Genomic DNA, 16,079 nt, shown 5'->3' with positions numbered 1-16,079 from the left:
GCAATTCAGCATTAAAGAAATAATGTTTGCATTGAAAAGAATGGCCCTTATAAGTAGATAGGTAGATAGATGATAGACAACATCTAGATATATAAATGATATAGTTATGTATATGTATAATACATCATATATATATATGATACAGTTACTGAAAGATAAGTTACATTGCTTTAGAGTTCTTTTTTGTTTTTATATAGCTTCAGTATGCTTTTGGAAACTTGAATTTTTTTTTTTACAGTCTTTTCTTTTTTTAATTCCAGTATAGTTAACATACAGTGTAATATGAGCTTCAGGTATACAGTATAGTGATTCAGCGATTCCATACATCACCCAGTGCTCATCACAACAAGTATACTCCTTAAGGAAACTTTTTTTTTTTTTTTTTAGATTTTATTTATTTATTTGACAAAGTGAGAGAGGGAACACAAGCAGGGGGAGTGGGAGGGGAAGAAGCAGGCTCCCAGCAGAACAGGGAGCCCGATGCAGGGCTGGATCCCAGGACCCTGGGATCAGGCCCTGGGCCAAAGGCAGACGCTTAACGACTGAGCAACCCAGGCACCCCAGGAAACTTGAATTTTTAACAAGGAGTATTTGATTATAAATTTTCCATCTAGTATTTGAATTAATATTTAGTTAGACATACTACAATATTAGATAAACTATCAGCAAATAATTATGGACTTGAAAATTGAAATTTGAGCATGAATGGAATTTAGCATACTTAGTTGGATTTCTACCCCCACCCCATCTATCAAATGAATAAAGAGGCCATTTTACCAGAAAGGCGAAATGATTTGATTTGCTCAGGATCACTGGTATCAGACTAGTTCTACAGACAGACTTTTAATTTCTAATTCAGTGCTCTTGCTACATTAACTATAAAATGTATGAAAATTACAGCAAACCTTGAACTGTATAGTACCTTTTAAAATTATTTTCCTAATGTTTTGATAGCACAGGAATGAAGTAAATTTACCACGGGAAGATTTCTCTTGTTACCTACATACGACTTTACACTGTTCACACCCTTCTTAGTTCTCTGATTCAAGATCATTGAATTCTGACCTTGTTAGCCTGAGATTTTGTTTGTATATCCTTTCTTCCGCTTCCTAATAAGATCCTACACTCACTATGTGTTCCAGATACGTCAGCAGTAATATTGCCAACATTGGATGCTTACCACCACTAAGTTTAATCCTGTCAGATATTGTTTGATAGGAGTAGGTGGTGCCATACCTAGTGACTGTGTAAAAGACAGGCAGCCCTCGGGTGTACCTTGCTTGTTGGCCGACTTTGGAGATACCACTTTGAATGAAGGAAATTCTCTTACGAACATTTCGCTTGTGTTCCTATGATAGTTACAGTCAATGTCATTTAAATGACAAATTTATATAGTGTAGATATAGTTATAATTTTTACATTACTCAAGAAAAAGAAGAATTGCAAGAAATTGTAAGAAAAATTGTCAGTTTTTAGTTTCAGGCTGTCTTTATCGTTGGTTAAAATGCAGAATTTAGAATTTTGAATGTTATTACTATATATAGGTGCCTGGAATACTTGTTACGAAATGATGCAAATCCAGGGATCCGTGACAAGCAAGGATACAATGCAGTTCATTATTCAGCTGCTTATGGTCACCGTCTGTGTCTTCAGCTGGTAAGATTCGTGAACTGTGGAAAGACTAATGTGATTTTATATTCTAATAACATAATGAAAATGAGAATAAATGAATCAAGAAACAACTCTATTGCTTTTTAATATTTTTAGAACCAATATATACCTCTTAAATTCATGCTTGCCCTCAGTAAGATATCTCCCATTCCCTTTTCCCTTTCAAAAAGAAAAGAGAAAGAAAATTAGACCTCTGGAGAGGGCTGCTTATGTCCTTCCCGTATACTACCCGTGTTGATATAACATTTCTTTTCCTTTTCCTTTAAATAAATGTTTTCTAGAAATGTCTAAGAACTGTAATCGTATCTTGCGTGAGAAATGTCCCAGTGAGAGGAGGGTTTTTTCCATATATTTAGAGATTTCTGAAAGGCCCATTCTTTTTACAGTCCATCCTGATAGGGGAGATAGTACTTCTGCAAAGGAACTCTTTGTTTCAACTGTGATCTCATTCTTGAATATACATACCATTCACCCCACTTTGCCAAACCCAAGAGAAAGCAAAGGACAAGTGTGTAACAGGATGCTTCAAGTTAAAAGTTTCTTTATTTAGATTTACCTTATAAATTATATTAAACTTTGCTTCCCTTCAAGGGAGAGTGGGTATAACAAAGCCATGTGTAAATAGAGACCTGTAACACTTAGCTCTAAAATATATGAATACTTTCTAAGCTAAATATTCTTATTTTGAATTTTATTTCAGATTGCAAGTGAAACTCCTTTAGATGTTGTAAGTAATAATCAATTTTCCCCCTACTATTCAGAGTATTATAATTAATTTATTTGCTCTCACTAGAGCTGAAGCCTGTTTTACATACTCCTGAGAACAAAGACAGTGGCAGAAATCATGTATTTAGGGGATGGGGCTGGGGCAGGTGGTTCTTACTTGGTGGTGAGTAAATAGCATTTCCCTCAAGCTAGTTTATAGCCCTACCTCAGAACTCTTACTCTGTGGTCCTCACCACCCTTTCATGATGATCTGTTGTATAAGCTTGCTGAGTGGAATTTTCATAATAATGGTCTGAGATTTTAAAATTCATATTTAAGTATCAATTTTTACTCTAAAATGGATTTAAACTTGGGGGAGGGGGCAGGAATAACTGCTATAATATATCTAAAAATACGATTTCTGACATTTCAAATACTTTTCTTTCCAGTTAATGGAAACCTCTGGGACAGACATGCTGAGTGATTCAGATAATAGAGCAACAATAAGCCCTTTACATTTGGCTGTGAGTACTGCCTTTACAGTCAACTTGATGGCTGGTTTTCTGAAAATATCTCCCATCTGATTGTTTGACTCAAACTAGTACCCAATAACTTTTGGGCCATGTATGATGATCATGAAATTAAATCTTCAACAACTTTTTAAATTCAGAGACTTCTTAAATGTACTACTTATGTTTTGTTCCGTTTAAAAAACAAACAAACAGTGGTCTTTGGGTTTCTCCCAAAGCCTACTCTAAGGGAGAGAATATACTTGTGATGTGAATTTTAAAATGGCACTGCCCTAATGGAGTGGCTTCTAACTTGCTGAGCAGAACTGTATTTTCTGCTGTATTTCTACAACTCTTTGATCTTGGAGCACTAAGTGTGTGTTCACTGGTCCTTCAGTTGCTCATGCCATAGAATTTGGCTCTATGATTTGTAATGTTCCCTTCTAGCTTAAGATGACTCTGATTTACTCCTTGTAATGTCAGTCACTAAGAGGAAAAGGTAAGTGAAGTATAACAGTTCTTTAAATCAGATACGGGAATGAATTACTTTAGGAAATTTCAAGCAGGGCCCAATCTTGTTCTTTTTGTGCTGAAAGAAGAGTCTGTTTTTGGAACAGAGCACTTTAACAGTTGTAGGGGGTGAGAGGAAGACTGAGAATCAGCAGACTCAGATACAGTCACTAGCTATTTGGGAGAGTTCTGGTTTTATGTATAGTAAAATGCTTATAAGGGTATGTACCTAAGTTCATGAGGATCACTGCAAGTTCACTGATTCTCTTTAATCATTTCTTCTCACGTATGCTATTATTTTTTTATAATATTCTTTTTGCCTATTTTATAATACCGATGCATCTGCATTGAATTTTCTGCTCCTTTCTTCCTGCTAGTACTCCCTACCATTTTCTAAGTAACTAAGGAGATATGCTGCAGCTTCCTGCTTCCTTGCCCTTTGGGTCTTTGAAATACTATCTGCTCTCCCAGACTTGCAGAATAAATAAGTCATCGGAAAGGGCAAAGCAAGCATGGAGAAAATAGCTATTTTGCTGTTGGTGGTGAGAAATGAAGTCTGAGCAGACAACTAGGCAGTTCTTCTTGCATCATCACCGTCATTCTTACAGTAGCACTGCCATTTCCTGAGCACTTACTAGGTGCCAGACTAAGCATTTTGCCAAGTTTTTTAATATATTATCTCAAAAACATTGATTTTTTTTTAACTGGTTTTTTTACTCCATGGCTATTACGTATTGTGGTGCTTTATATGAACATGGCTGTGCTGAATAGCGTTTTTAAGCTGAAATGGAAACATAGAAACAATTTTTAATTTAGTAATAAGGCTCAGCGAACTGTGATTATACCACCGCTTTTCACATTTTGTATCTGTTCGTAGGAGGTGTTCAGAAATTAACTTGAAGTAATTTTTTTCCCTTCCAACTCTCCCAATCCAGGACACCTTAATTCTGTGAAAACACACTAGCTTGAGGTCTTGGTTCTTGTCTTTGCACATAGTACGTGTACTATGTCTCCGTCGTATACAGGGACATCAGAAGGGGAACACCTCTGGCAAATCGTCATGTTTTCTTGTCATCCTTGTTTTGTCTCTTCTTGTTATATACTATCTTCTGCATATAGTGTCTTTCTCACAGTTCTTTCTGCTAGTAGCATAATTTCATTGACCTGGTATTGAGGAACAAGATTAAATATGATCCTAGGACAGTAGAGTTCCTTAATCTCAAATTACTTTAATCTTTGAGGTGGTTGAGAATCTCTGTAGGTAGTCAGAAATACCAAAGAGATGAGTAAGACCCAGAGCAACTTTACGTCTGGTACTTTCTGACATTTTCTGCAAGAAATAACTTTACAGCCCTTTGCTGCAGTGTGGGGCCTTCTTCTAGCTGTATATCTTTTTTCAGATTTAGCTCAAGTATGGTAGAATTTTACATTTTTCAATTCCCAGTGAAAAGTTCACATGTGATAACAAACTGCTAAGCTATAGTTCTGAATGGTATCAGAAATGACATATGAAAGTCCTTTAGCTACAAAATGGTAATGTGAGTAAACTAGAGAGAACATTCCTTGCATGCCACAACTGGGTCTTGTTAATTGCTTTTATGTCTTGCTCAGCATCTAGTCCAATGAGAGTAATAGATGTTCAGTTGACATGTTGGTTTTTGATATGAATTACGTAGAAAGCCTCTTCATCAGACTATGGTAAAGAAGGGGACTTCAATCTGACAAACCTTTAAATTTTCATCCTCTATTGTATAGCTAGTACCTGGCACATGGCAGTTCTTCGAGCCGGGCTCAGTGTTAAGTATTTTTGTGCTAAAAGAAATGTTTATTTTTTAGTTACAGCATGTTATGAAGTGAGGATAGTCATTTCAATTTGAGAAATCAGAAGACTCAAATACTAATGAACTTCAATTGCTGGCTATCTCTATAATTTAAGTGTAGTAAAATTTTATCAGGGAGTTAAGTGGAGCACTGAACTTTGATAATAGCACAGGTTTTGCAATCATAGACTTAGAATGAAAGGTGTAACTGAACTCATTTATTGAATGCCAGGAACCAGACCGTTGTACGCTAGTGATAAAATAACCTGAAATTTGAACTTTGAATACCCATTCTGTAACACTGTAGCCTACTATTTGATTATGAACTCTCAATATGCAAGTTTTAGACTATCTCAAATATAATAATAATGTGAAGGCAAGTTTGTTCATTACTTCCTTTATGTTTTCTAAGGTATCTGAGAAGTCAGTTTAAATATGTACTTTTTTAATTTATATTTTTATTTATTCCTAGGCCTATCATGGTCACCATCAAGCACTAGAAGTGTTGGTACAGTCTTTGTTAGATCTTGATGTGAGAAATAGTAGTGGAAGAACACCCTTAGATCTTGCAGCATTTAAGGGCCATGTTGAATGTGTGGATGTACTCATTAATCAGGGAGCCTCAATTTTAGTCAAAGACTACATTTTGAAGAGAACACCTATACATGCAGCAGGTATGTCAAATATTATGCATGATTTTAGTTACCACTTTCCGTCTGATACTCTTCTTTTTCAATTTTTTGTATGTTATACTCCTGGTAATTATTTTAATGTTGACTTTAAACAGTCGAATGAGGGGTGCCTGGATGGCTCAGTCGGTTAAGCGGCTGACTCTTGATTTCAGCTCAGGTCATGATCTCAGGGTCCTAGGATCAAGCCCTATGTCAGCCTCTGTGCTCTGCGTGGTCTGCTTGTCCCTCTCCCTCTTTTCCTCCCTCCTCTCTTGCACGTGTGCGCTCTCTCTCTCTCTCTCTCTCTCAAATAAATAAAATCTGAAAAAAATAAAAGGTTGAATGATTCTTCTTTCAAGGAAAAGCCAACAGCAAGATTATGATTGATTTAAAACATTATCTACCTTGGAAATTGGATGTATGTAGTAGTCTAACTTCTGAAGTACTTCAACAATGCAATATTTTTTACTTCTTTCTAAAGGAAGTTATTTTGGATTGTTGGTGAACATTTTGGCTTATTGTATCAGAATGCTGCATTAAACGTATATTCAGACGGGAGTTATAGAGCACCTCCTTACACAAGATCTACTCCATGGTGTGATTTTGTGATGTTGCAAATATGTAAAACTGCAAAATTATGTAATCATGTCGTTGTATGACTTGGTACTGCTGTGTATTGCTAGCAGATGTAGATTCACAACTCTCTACAGGAATTACTACAAGTCAGTATTTTATTTTATTTTATTTTATTTTATTTTATTTTATTTTATTTTATTTTATTTTATTTTATTTTATTTTATTTTATTTAAGATTTTATTTATTTATTTGACAGAGACAGTGAGAGAGGGAACACAAGCAGGGGAAGCTGGAGAGGGAAAAGCAGGCTCCCCACTGAGCAGGGAGCCTGACACAGGGCTCCATCCCAGGACACTGGGATCATGACCTGAGCTGAAGGCAGACACTTAACGACTAAGCGACCCAGGTGCCCCTGTATTCATTTTAAATAGCTAAGACTGGTATACTGGAAGAAGTCCTCCCCAAGTATTTTTTTTCGCCCCCCAGTATTTTTTTTCACCCCCCAGTAGACTTCCTTTATATGAGTAGATTCATTTCAGTTAGTCTGGTTTTATAGATTGATTTTTAAAGGCACATTTTAACATGGGTCTTGGACTTTACTTCCAGTCCTTTAGGAAACTTGCTTTTTTGAAGACTCTAGGTAACACCCACTGTTGCTCCTAAGCATCCTTTCAGAAACTATCAGATATTCAAGCATGGCTCAAAAACAGAAAAATTTTTAAATGGATTAAAATTCCTAATTATGTATATATAAACTGCTATATCGTAAGAATTAAGGAGTCAAAATGCCATCCTTTTCTATTACTCTGAAAAAAATGAAGTTTATATGCCATTCTGCAACTTGAAACATTGTGTTGTAAGCACAGATCATTTGCAGAGCTGATTTAAAGCTTTCATGGAGTGGTTTGCACTCTGAATTGATAAATATTGAACCAAGACACTAGCAAGTCCCTCAGAAGTGGCTAGCCAATGTCAGATAGTCTATACATCCTCTCCACTGAAAAAGCTACGGGTCATTAATTGGTGCCTACCTATTTAATAAGTGCAAACCTGGTTCTGAAGATGGCTTTCAAATTGAAGTTGTTAGGGAGCACCTTATTCATAAGTCATGAAGAGGACATTGCAATTTTTTTTCCAAAGGGAAGCCAGTTTTCTCCTACAGTGATGTTATGCTTGATGTTTTAGGTATTGAACTTACAAAACACAAAAACTCCTCAGGAGCTACTGTGTACTGAGTGCAAGTGAGTCCATTAAAGAAGAGGCGGGCCAAACAATTTCCTTGATGCGTCCCCAAGTGAGATGCTTCAGTGACAGCTGTTACTGATTATGATGAGAGCTGCTGGCAGAGTATAGCATGTAGATGCGGAATGATTTTATACCATCTTAATAACTTAGAATTTAATATAGTTGTTAGAAGGTACTGTAGAATATTAGGACACCTAGCTTGCTTTCATTCATTTGTCTTCTTTTAATTAGGAAGAACAGTGATACTCCTTTTTGCATTATTATGTGACTTACATATTACTTTAAACTTCAGGTTTTATCGTAGTATGGGAAGGACCTGAATTTTGCAGAGCATTTAACTTACCTTAAAAGCTTACTGTTTTCGGGTGCCTGGGTGACTCAGTTGGTTAAGCATCTGCCTTCGTCTCAGGTCATGATCCCAGGGTCTGCGGGGCTCCCTGCTCATCAGGGAGCCTGCTTCTCCCTCTCCTCCTCACTCATGCTCTCTCACCATCTCTGTCTCTCTCTCTTCTCTCAAATAAATAAATAAAACCTTAATTAAAAAAAGAGTTTACTGTTCAGGCTACTTCTGTTTTATACCATTGCCCATTTTATGTGTTTGGACATATAAATACAGTCTTTAGATTGTTTCTTCTTTTATTTTATATGTATCAGTTGGAATTCTTTCATAATACCCAACCAAAAGGTGGCTTAAGTGACAAGTGTTTACCCTCTCACATAAAATGTTCAGAGGTAGAGTCAGAGTCAGCTCTGGGATCGATTGATTCAGCCATGGTGTCAGAGTTCTCTATTCTCTTGCCTTTACAGTCATGGCACAGAATGGCTACTGCTTCTTTACAGAATTCACATCAAAAATCAGGAAAAGAAGAAGGACTTGTCATTATCAGGGATAAAAATATTTCCCAGAAGCCCTCAGACTTCTTAGCATCTCAGTGGTCAGACTGGACCAGCACTCATCTAGAAACCAGTCACTGGCAAAGAACGGAGTTGTGATGGACTTGATCTATTCACGATTTCATCCCTTGGCTGAAGGCAGGGTGCCTTCCCTTGATCACACTGCCACCACTAGAGCGCCAAATAAAATGAGCATTCTGTTAGCAGGGCAGATGGTGAAGGATGGCTGTGGCCGTAATTTACCATGACGGATTTGTATCTTGTTTCACCAATAAAGGCAATAGAAACCTTTTGCTTATATCTATATCTTTTCTTTGACTATTAAATTCAGTGACACTATCTCACAGTTAAATATCTAGAAAAATGTTCCCTAAGATGGAAATTTTCTATTTTACCATTGTAATTACTAAAATTTTAAAATATCACTTGACAGCAACAAATGGTCATTCAGAGTGCTTGCGGCTACTAATAGGAAATGCAGAACCGCAGAATGCAGTAGACATTCAAGATGGAAATGGACAGTAAGTTTTAATAATTTTTAAATTATTTCTAAGATATGTGTTAATCTTCATACTTTTGCCCCTATTTTAGTAACTCTGTCATAGTATGTTAACTGAGTAACATCAAGTATAGTTTTCTCATTTAAGTATAAAGTTGCATCACAAAAAGGCATGTTTAGAAAACCACGCCATCACACTGTTTAATTGTTTTTCGTGGAGTGGAGTCTTAGGTGATAACACTGAACCTATCCCTTTTGTTGCTCAGGACTCCTCTGATGCTGTCTGTTCTCAACGGGCACACAGACTGTGTTTACTCACTGCTGAACAAAGGAGCAAATGTAGATGCCAAAGATAAATGGGGAAGGACAGCATTGCATAGAGGGGTAAGCAAAAATATTCCCATTGCTTTTAATCAAAAATTTCTTCAGATCTCATTTTGCCTAAAACTGAACTAGGCTATGTTTATTTTTCTTCATCAAATTTTTACCAAATAATTTTTGAACGCTCATTTTTAAACAGCTTCAAAACACAACTTAATCTAGGAAGCAACGTTGGAACAAAATTTGAAAACTCTTAAGACCTTGAGTAGAATTAATGTCAGTTTTACTTTTTCTCATTATTACAACTATTTTCTTACACATTTTTGTCTTTTTCACCTTTGAAACCTTTCACCTTTTTTGCCTTCATTGTTTTCAGTGATTTGTAAGTTCCTTAATTCTGGTTTTTCTTAATACTTGTATTTTGACAAAGTTACTGCTTTACATGAATTTTTAAGCCAATTCCAACAAAAGCACTGAATTACTCAAAAAATGATAAGTGCTTGATGGACATTTAATGGACAAATATGGGGGCTACAGACTTTAAAATTTTTTTTCATTGGCATGTAGTTCCCAAGATAATATATTCAACTACCTTCAAATACTTTTTCTTCCAGGCAGTTACAGGCCATGAAGAATGTGTAGATGCATTACTTCAACATGGTGCTAAGTGCTTATTTCGAGATAGCAGGGGCCGGACACCTATACACTTGTCAGCTGCCTGTGGACACATTGGTGTTCTTGGAGCCCTTTTGCAGTCAGCAGCATCTGTGGATGCAAACCCAGCCATAGCAGACAATCATGGATATACGGCACTTCACTGGGCCTGCTACAACGGTTGAGTATACAGATACAAATCTACATTAAATGCCTGTTAATGTACCAAGCAGAGACAGCAAACTGTAACACATTCTGATATTCATGAATATTTATTAGGCAACTGTAAGTTCACTAGGAAGCATAAAAGTACTCTACTATTTAGTTGTAAGCTTACTCCTGTCACTTGTCATGGTGAAGCCAAGGCACTAGTTTGTCAAAGATCTTTTGAGATAAGCTATCATTAAGTTTGAAGTTTTTCTTAGATCTTTGTTTCAACAGGTATTTGCATTTTTAACATACTTTTATAATATTTACCGTGTCTTTTATATAGTATGCTTATAGTTTGATGATGTTCTTTTACTTTCTAAGTGTACTTGTGTTAGGGGAAAAAAGGTAGCAAAAAATGAAAATGTATCACATTCTAAACTGAAATCTGTGTATGTTTTCTGAGCACATTACAAGATAGAGCCTTCTATCAACAGTAACAGGTATGCTCAACATTTTAAGCGGATAAAATCTTAGCAGATCACAGAACTAGAAACTTAGAGACTTTTGTGGTTAACTTTCATGCATGATTAGAACATACTGACCTTTGACTTCCTAGAAGCTCACGGCCAGTCTGTCCTTTTATAGGTAGGCTCACTAACAGTCACTCACAGAAGTATAAAGCTCTGTTTAAGGTATAAATGTTCAAAGTGGAGTTTGGTTTCTGAAATGTCACTAATTAAGGTAATTTAAGTGATGAGGCATGTTGAAAGATAATTATTTTTTCCTTGTGTAGAGCCACAGATTTGATCATGTTAGAGAATGCTAGGGTACATTATGTATATTATAAACATCAGCTCTGTCAAAGTTCGGGCTAAGGGCTTTAGCAGGGATATGGGGGGGATTAATTTATTCTGAATTTCATTGTCGCGTTTAGATTACTGTTAGTTACGAGAGCATACCTGAAAAACTAGTTCACAATTCTAATAACTTTCCCTCAAAATACTAAGAAAATATAAATTGCCTCTTGATACAAATATTGACTTGCTTAAAAAAATAAGTATAGTATCTAGTCTAAAATCCAGCTGACTGCCTTACCAGAGAGTTGAGGTTTCTACCTTTTTGTAATGTGCTGCTTCATGGTTCTTTTACTGGAGCCATCTTGACAAATAATGTTGAGTTACGGTGAAAGGGGAGAAACCTGAATCTTGCAAAATTACAGTTTAATTAAATGTTTTCATAAGTATTTTCTAGATGCAGTATTTTGATTTTCATATTAATCCTTGTGCCAGAATTGAGAGTTCTGATCTTTTGCTGTTGAGGAAGTTTTGGTCTCTTCCTGAGGATTGTTCTGTGATTATTTTTGGGCATCCGTCATCTCTGAGTACTGATGGTACCATCAGACTTGAATAGTTGAATGTATTGCTAATTCACAAGCTTAATTTAGTCCGTTTCAATTTTACTACCTCAGATCCTAAGCCAGAACAGTTTTGAAGATTAAAACCTTTGGATTTCAACTTCCTTTTTTTTCTTTTCTACTCAGTAAAATTGGTATTTAATGAATATAGTGAAATGGCCAAAGATTAGTCCTGAATTTAAGAAGATAACTGTATTTTGCTATTGGAATTTGATTTGCTTTTATGATGTAACTTGACATTTTCAAGTACAAGGAAAACCAAAACCATCTAATATTGTAGGAAAACACCTACAGATGTGAGTTTTATTTAAGAAATGAAACTGGGTTTTTTTGTTCCTTTTTTGTTTTTGTTTTTAGTGAGGGGTAGGGAGGAGCAGAGGGAGAGAGAGAATCTTAAGCAGGCTCCACGCCCATCACAGAGCCATTGATCTCACAACCCTGATATTATGACCTGAGCCAAAATCAAGAGTCGGATGCTTAGCTGACTGAGCCACCCAGGCACCCCAAGAAATGAAACTGTTCTGAAGCAGACTTTCATTACTTAATTCTGTTTTAATATATCAGTGAAAATTAACCGTTGGAAAAATCACACAATAAGCTAGCTTTCCTCAGGCAGATCATTTAGTTGTAAATAAACTGCTGTTTTAACTACCCTTTGGAGAGTTGCTATCTATTATAACGTTTCTTATCAGGTCTTTATGAAGAACACTGTTTCCCTAAAGTGAGTTCTACTCTGTTACTGCTAAATTTAGATTCTCTAAGCATGTTGTGTACAAGAGACAAAACAGACAAAATTGTGCATGAACTACATGCCTGGTTGCCATTTAAAGATCATAACAGATGTGTCTAATTTCCAGACTGTAGCAAATTTATGCAGATCCTGAATTGAGCTGAAAGGAATTAGATGTGTGTTGGCTATATGCAATAAGAGACTATACAAGCAGTCTAAAATTAATACCATATTTATAGTCAAAAGTCTATTTTATAATTTGGCATTCTGAGAGTAGAATATGTAAAATGGTTTTACTTCCACTAGTAATGGCTAGAAACAAAATTGGAAGCACTCTAACAAATCAGAAAACAACCTTTCTCTCAAAATTAAAATGAAATGATGACAAAGTTTTAGAAAAGAGTTGGTTATACATACTAAATCTTAAAGTACAGATTTTTAGTTTATGTAGTCATTCAATCACAGAGCTTAAGAGTACTTACATTATCGCTTTGTTTCTTTTAAAAAGTGATAAATTTTTATGAAGCTCTAAGTGTCCTCAGAACATCCCTCTGAAACAAGAAGAGACCAGTTGTATCATCCTTTCATAAAGTAGGACGCTAAGTATAAGTTTTCACCTTGAAAACTTGCTGGAGGGAATCCGTAGCCCAGAACTCTCTTTTTGCAGTATGCAGTCTACTCAGTAATTCTCAAATCTTTCAGTGTCAAGATCTGGGAGTTAGAGCTGTCAATATTTGCTGTATTGGAAATGAGAACTGAGAAATTTAAGAATATTAATTTGCTTATGTAATAAATCCATTAAATGTTAATATAGATAACATTTTTATTAAAAATAACTTCTTTTCAAAACAACAACAAAAAAACCAATTTTAGTGAGAAGGGTGGCAAATTTCTTTACTGGCTAGTTTAAGAGAAGACTAGTTTGCAATAGCACGCCAAGGTTCCCCAGATCCACGCCTTAAGAACTGCTCTTCTAGGAAGATAGGAAACAAATCTATACTGGACAACTTTCCATAGCTACTTTTTGGTAATGAGTTGACGTTTGGAGAGAGAGAATTAACTTAAGCCTTCTCAACCTTAGCACTATTGCCATTGTGGCAAACATTCTTTGTTGTGAGGCACTGCTATGTGAATTGAAGGTGTTTAGCAGCTTCCCTAGCTTCTACCTGCTAAATGAGAATAGCACTCTCTTACCCCATGCCCAGTTGTGATGAGCAAAAATGTCTCCAGACATGCTGAATCTCTCCTGAGAGGCAAAATTGCTCCAGTTGGGAACCACTGGATTAGAGAAAATAACTAACATAAGATGGAACAATTACAGGTTTCCTAAAACTTACTTTCTTTTCCTGGTAAAAACAATTATAGGATAAAGATTAAGTTGAGCTATTATTTGAGAATGTTAGAGTAATTTAAAAGAAAATATATCTGGTATCACTTTGTTAGCCAAATATTAAGCCATAGAAGTAAAGAGCCTGTATAAGAATCTAATTTATTTCTAAAGCAGGTTCCAAATGACTAATGAAATAAATGATGCAACATTTCAGTTGGAGCAATTAGTATAGCAGTTGGGGTATTTTAACTAAAATCCTGGCTTTGAAAATTAAGTAAAGAAAATGTGAAGTTTAGGTTTTTCCCTGTCTTCAAAAACTGTGGGCCTGGGAACCTGACTGGCTCAGTTGGTTGAGCGACTCTTGATTTCAGCTCAAGTCATGGTCTCAGGGCTGTGGGATCAGGCCCCATGTCTAGCTCTGCATTCAGTCTGGAGTCTGCTTGAGGTTCTCTCTCCCCCGTCCCTCTGCTCCTCCCCCCACTCACATGCGTGCATGTGCTCTATCTCAAATAAATAAAATCTAAAAATAAATAAATAAATAAATCTAAAAATAAATAAATAAATAACTGTGTGCCTGATGTCTATCAGTAATCTGTACTTGTCCTTCAACCCAGCAATATCATTTCTAGGAATTATCCCACAAAAATACTTGTTTAAAAAAAAAAAAAAAGTACCGGAGGACACTTGAGTGACTCAGTGGGTTAAGTGTCTGCCTTCGGCTGAGGTCCTGATCCCAGCGAGCTCAGAGCGGGGAGTCTGCCTCTCCCTCTTGCTCCACCCCTCCCCAACTCACGCGCACACAAAAATATATAAAATCTAAAAAAATTTTTAAAATAAAGTAGTGGAATATTTTATTACAGCATGTTTGGTAATATAACAGAAGCAAACTAGCAATCACCTCAAAATACATAATTAGAAATTAAATCATTTATGATACACTTTAATGCTGTGAAGTTTTTCCAAAGATTCAAGAACAGGACTTCTATATATGCTATTATGGAAGGATGTATACAATTTATTAAGTGAAAAACAAGCTGCAGAATTAAAAATTTGCATAAAAATTTTAAAAGGAAGTAGTACACATGTTTATGTGTATGCAGTTTTATATGCCTAGAAATTTCCTGGAACTTTTGAGGTAATAGTGGTTACAGTCTACAAAGTGGAACTGGAGATGGTGATGGCAACAGAAACATGGATTTTTTTCCCTCTAGACACTACTGTAGTATTTGAGATTTTATCATTTGCTCATTACTAAAATCAGAAAATATTTACATTTTGAAGTTAATTATGCTATATAAATATAACTTTTTAAAAAATGACTGAATATCTCTTAACTGGTCATCATGAAAAAGAATAATGAGACTTGTTTTTTTCCCCACAAAACAAATATTGTGTCAGTAATAAACTGCTGTAAAATTACAAGAAGCTTCTGAATTTCAGGTCTTGAGGTGAACTCCTAGAAATGTGATATTTAATGCATTCAGTGAACTCAGTTATTTTTAATCCACGTGAAGTTTTTTCTGTGGGTATATTTGGGCACTTCAGTATCTTTTTTGGATTTTAAAATCTGATTCTCATTTACTTATTTAGGTCATGAGACATGTGTAGAACTTCTTTTAGAACAGGAAGTTTTCCAGAAAATGGAAGGAAATGCTTTCAGTCCTTTGCATTGTGCTGTGTAAGTAAAGGCAGATGAATGAGATTTGGTTTGACTATTTAAGAAATACACCATTGCTGTGAGAGTGATCACTTTGTTACCTTACACAGGATAAATGACAACGAAGGTGCTGCTGAAATGTTAATTGATACTTTAGGTGCCAGCATCGTGAACTCCACAGATTCAAAAGGAAGGTAGGAATTCAACTATATAGGAAATAGCTTGACTTGCAACAGGAAAAAAAAAAAACTTAATTATTAGACTAATGTGGAAGAATGAACAGAGAACCCATTATTAACTAAAAGTTGATTTTTATATTTGGATGTATAAGTTGTTATAAAATCTTAATCATGTTCTCATTATAAGAGGCTTTTTTATTAGGATTTTTGTCAGTCTTCCTCTTTAAAACCTGTAAGATGGTTTTTTACCCACCCCCTTTTTTAAAGGTATGTTTGTTACCCAAAGATTATTGTTAATAAAGTTAACAGTTTTCTAAATATGAATAAAGGCTGGAGGAGAGTTCACCAGTTGTAATAGGTGGCAATATTGGGTCAGGATTTATTTCTTCTAAAATATCTTTAATGACGTAATTTTCTTAAGCAATTTTATGTTACACTAGTTTAGTTAAGGGCCTTTTATATTATCAGAAATACTGGCAGAAATCAGTAAACTCCATTAAGCCTATTTGTATCCAGGCAATGATTTTATAGCCTAATATGTAGA

The 16,079-nt window shown here is 35.5% G+C and overlaps 1 protein-coding gene across 8 annotated transcripts in view; it reads left to right on the top strand.

Annotated features, from left to right (window-relative positions):
- Nucleotides 1-16,079, top strand: part of ANKRD28 (ankyrin repeat domain 28) — a 193,915-nt gene that overhangs the window by 168,680 nt on the left and 9,156 nt on the right. For 7 of the 8 annotated variants that reach the window (XM_040636838.1, XM_040636837.1, XM_040636839.1 and 4 more), the window contains 9 exons: nucleotides 1,545-1,656; nucleotides 2,372-2,398; nucleotides 2,826-2,900; nucleotides 5,688-5,889; nucleotides 9,035-9,122; nucleotides 9,367-9,484; nucleotides 10,036-10,255; nucleotides 15,290-15,377; nucleotides 15,467-15,550. In XM_040636838.1, the coding sequence (XP_040492772.1) occupies nucleotides 1,545-1,656; nucleotides 2,372-2,398; nucleotides 2,826-2,900; nucleotides 5,688-5,889; nucleotides 9,035-9,122; nucleotides 9,367-9,484; nucleotides 10,036-10,255; nucleotides 15,290-15,377; nucleotides 15,467-15,550 (1,014 nt within the window). Of the gene's footprint in view, nucleotides 1-1,544; nucleotides 1,657-2,371; nucleotides 2,399-2,825; nucleotides 2,901-5,687; nucleotides 5,890-9,034; nucleotides 9,123-9,366; nucleotides 9,485-10,035; nucleotides 10,256-15,289; nucleotides 15,551-16,079 lie in introns of those variants that run through there. The other variant, XM_040636840.1, reaches the window with a different exon arrangement.

Source organism: Ursus maritimus, unplaced genomic scaffold (assembly GCF_017311325.1).
Source record: "Ursus maritimus isolate PB19 unplaced genomic scaffold, ASM1731132v1 scaffold_20, whole genome shotgun sequence".
NCBI classification, from domain to species: Eukaryota; Metazoa; Chordata; class Mammalia; order Carnivora; family Ursidae; genus Ursus; species Ursus maritimus.
The sequence above is the reverse complement of the archived record's forward strand: the minus strand, read 5'-3'. Positions and strand labels throughout refer to the sequence as shown.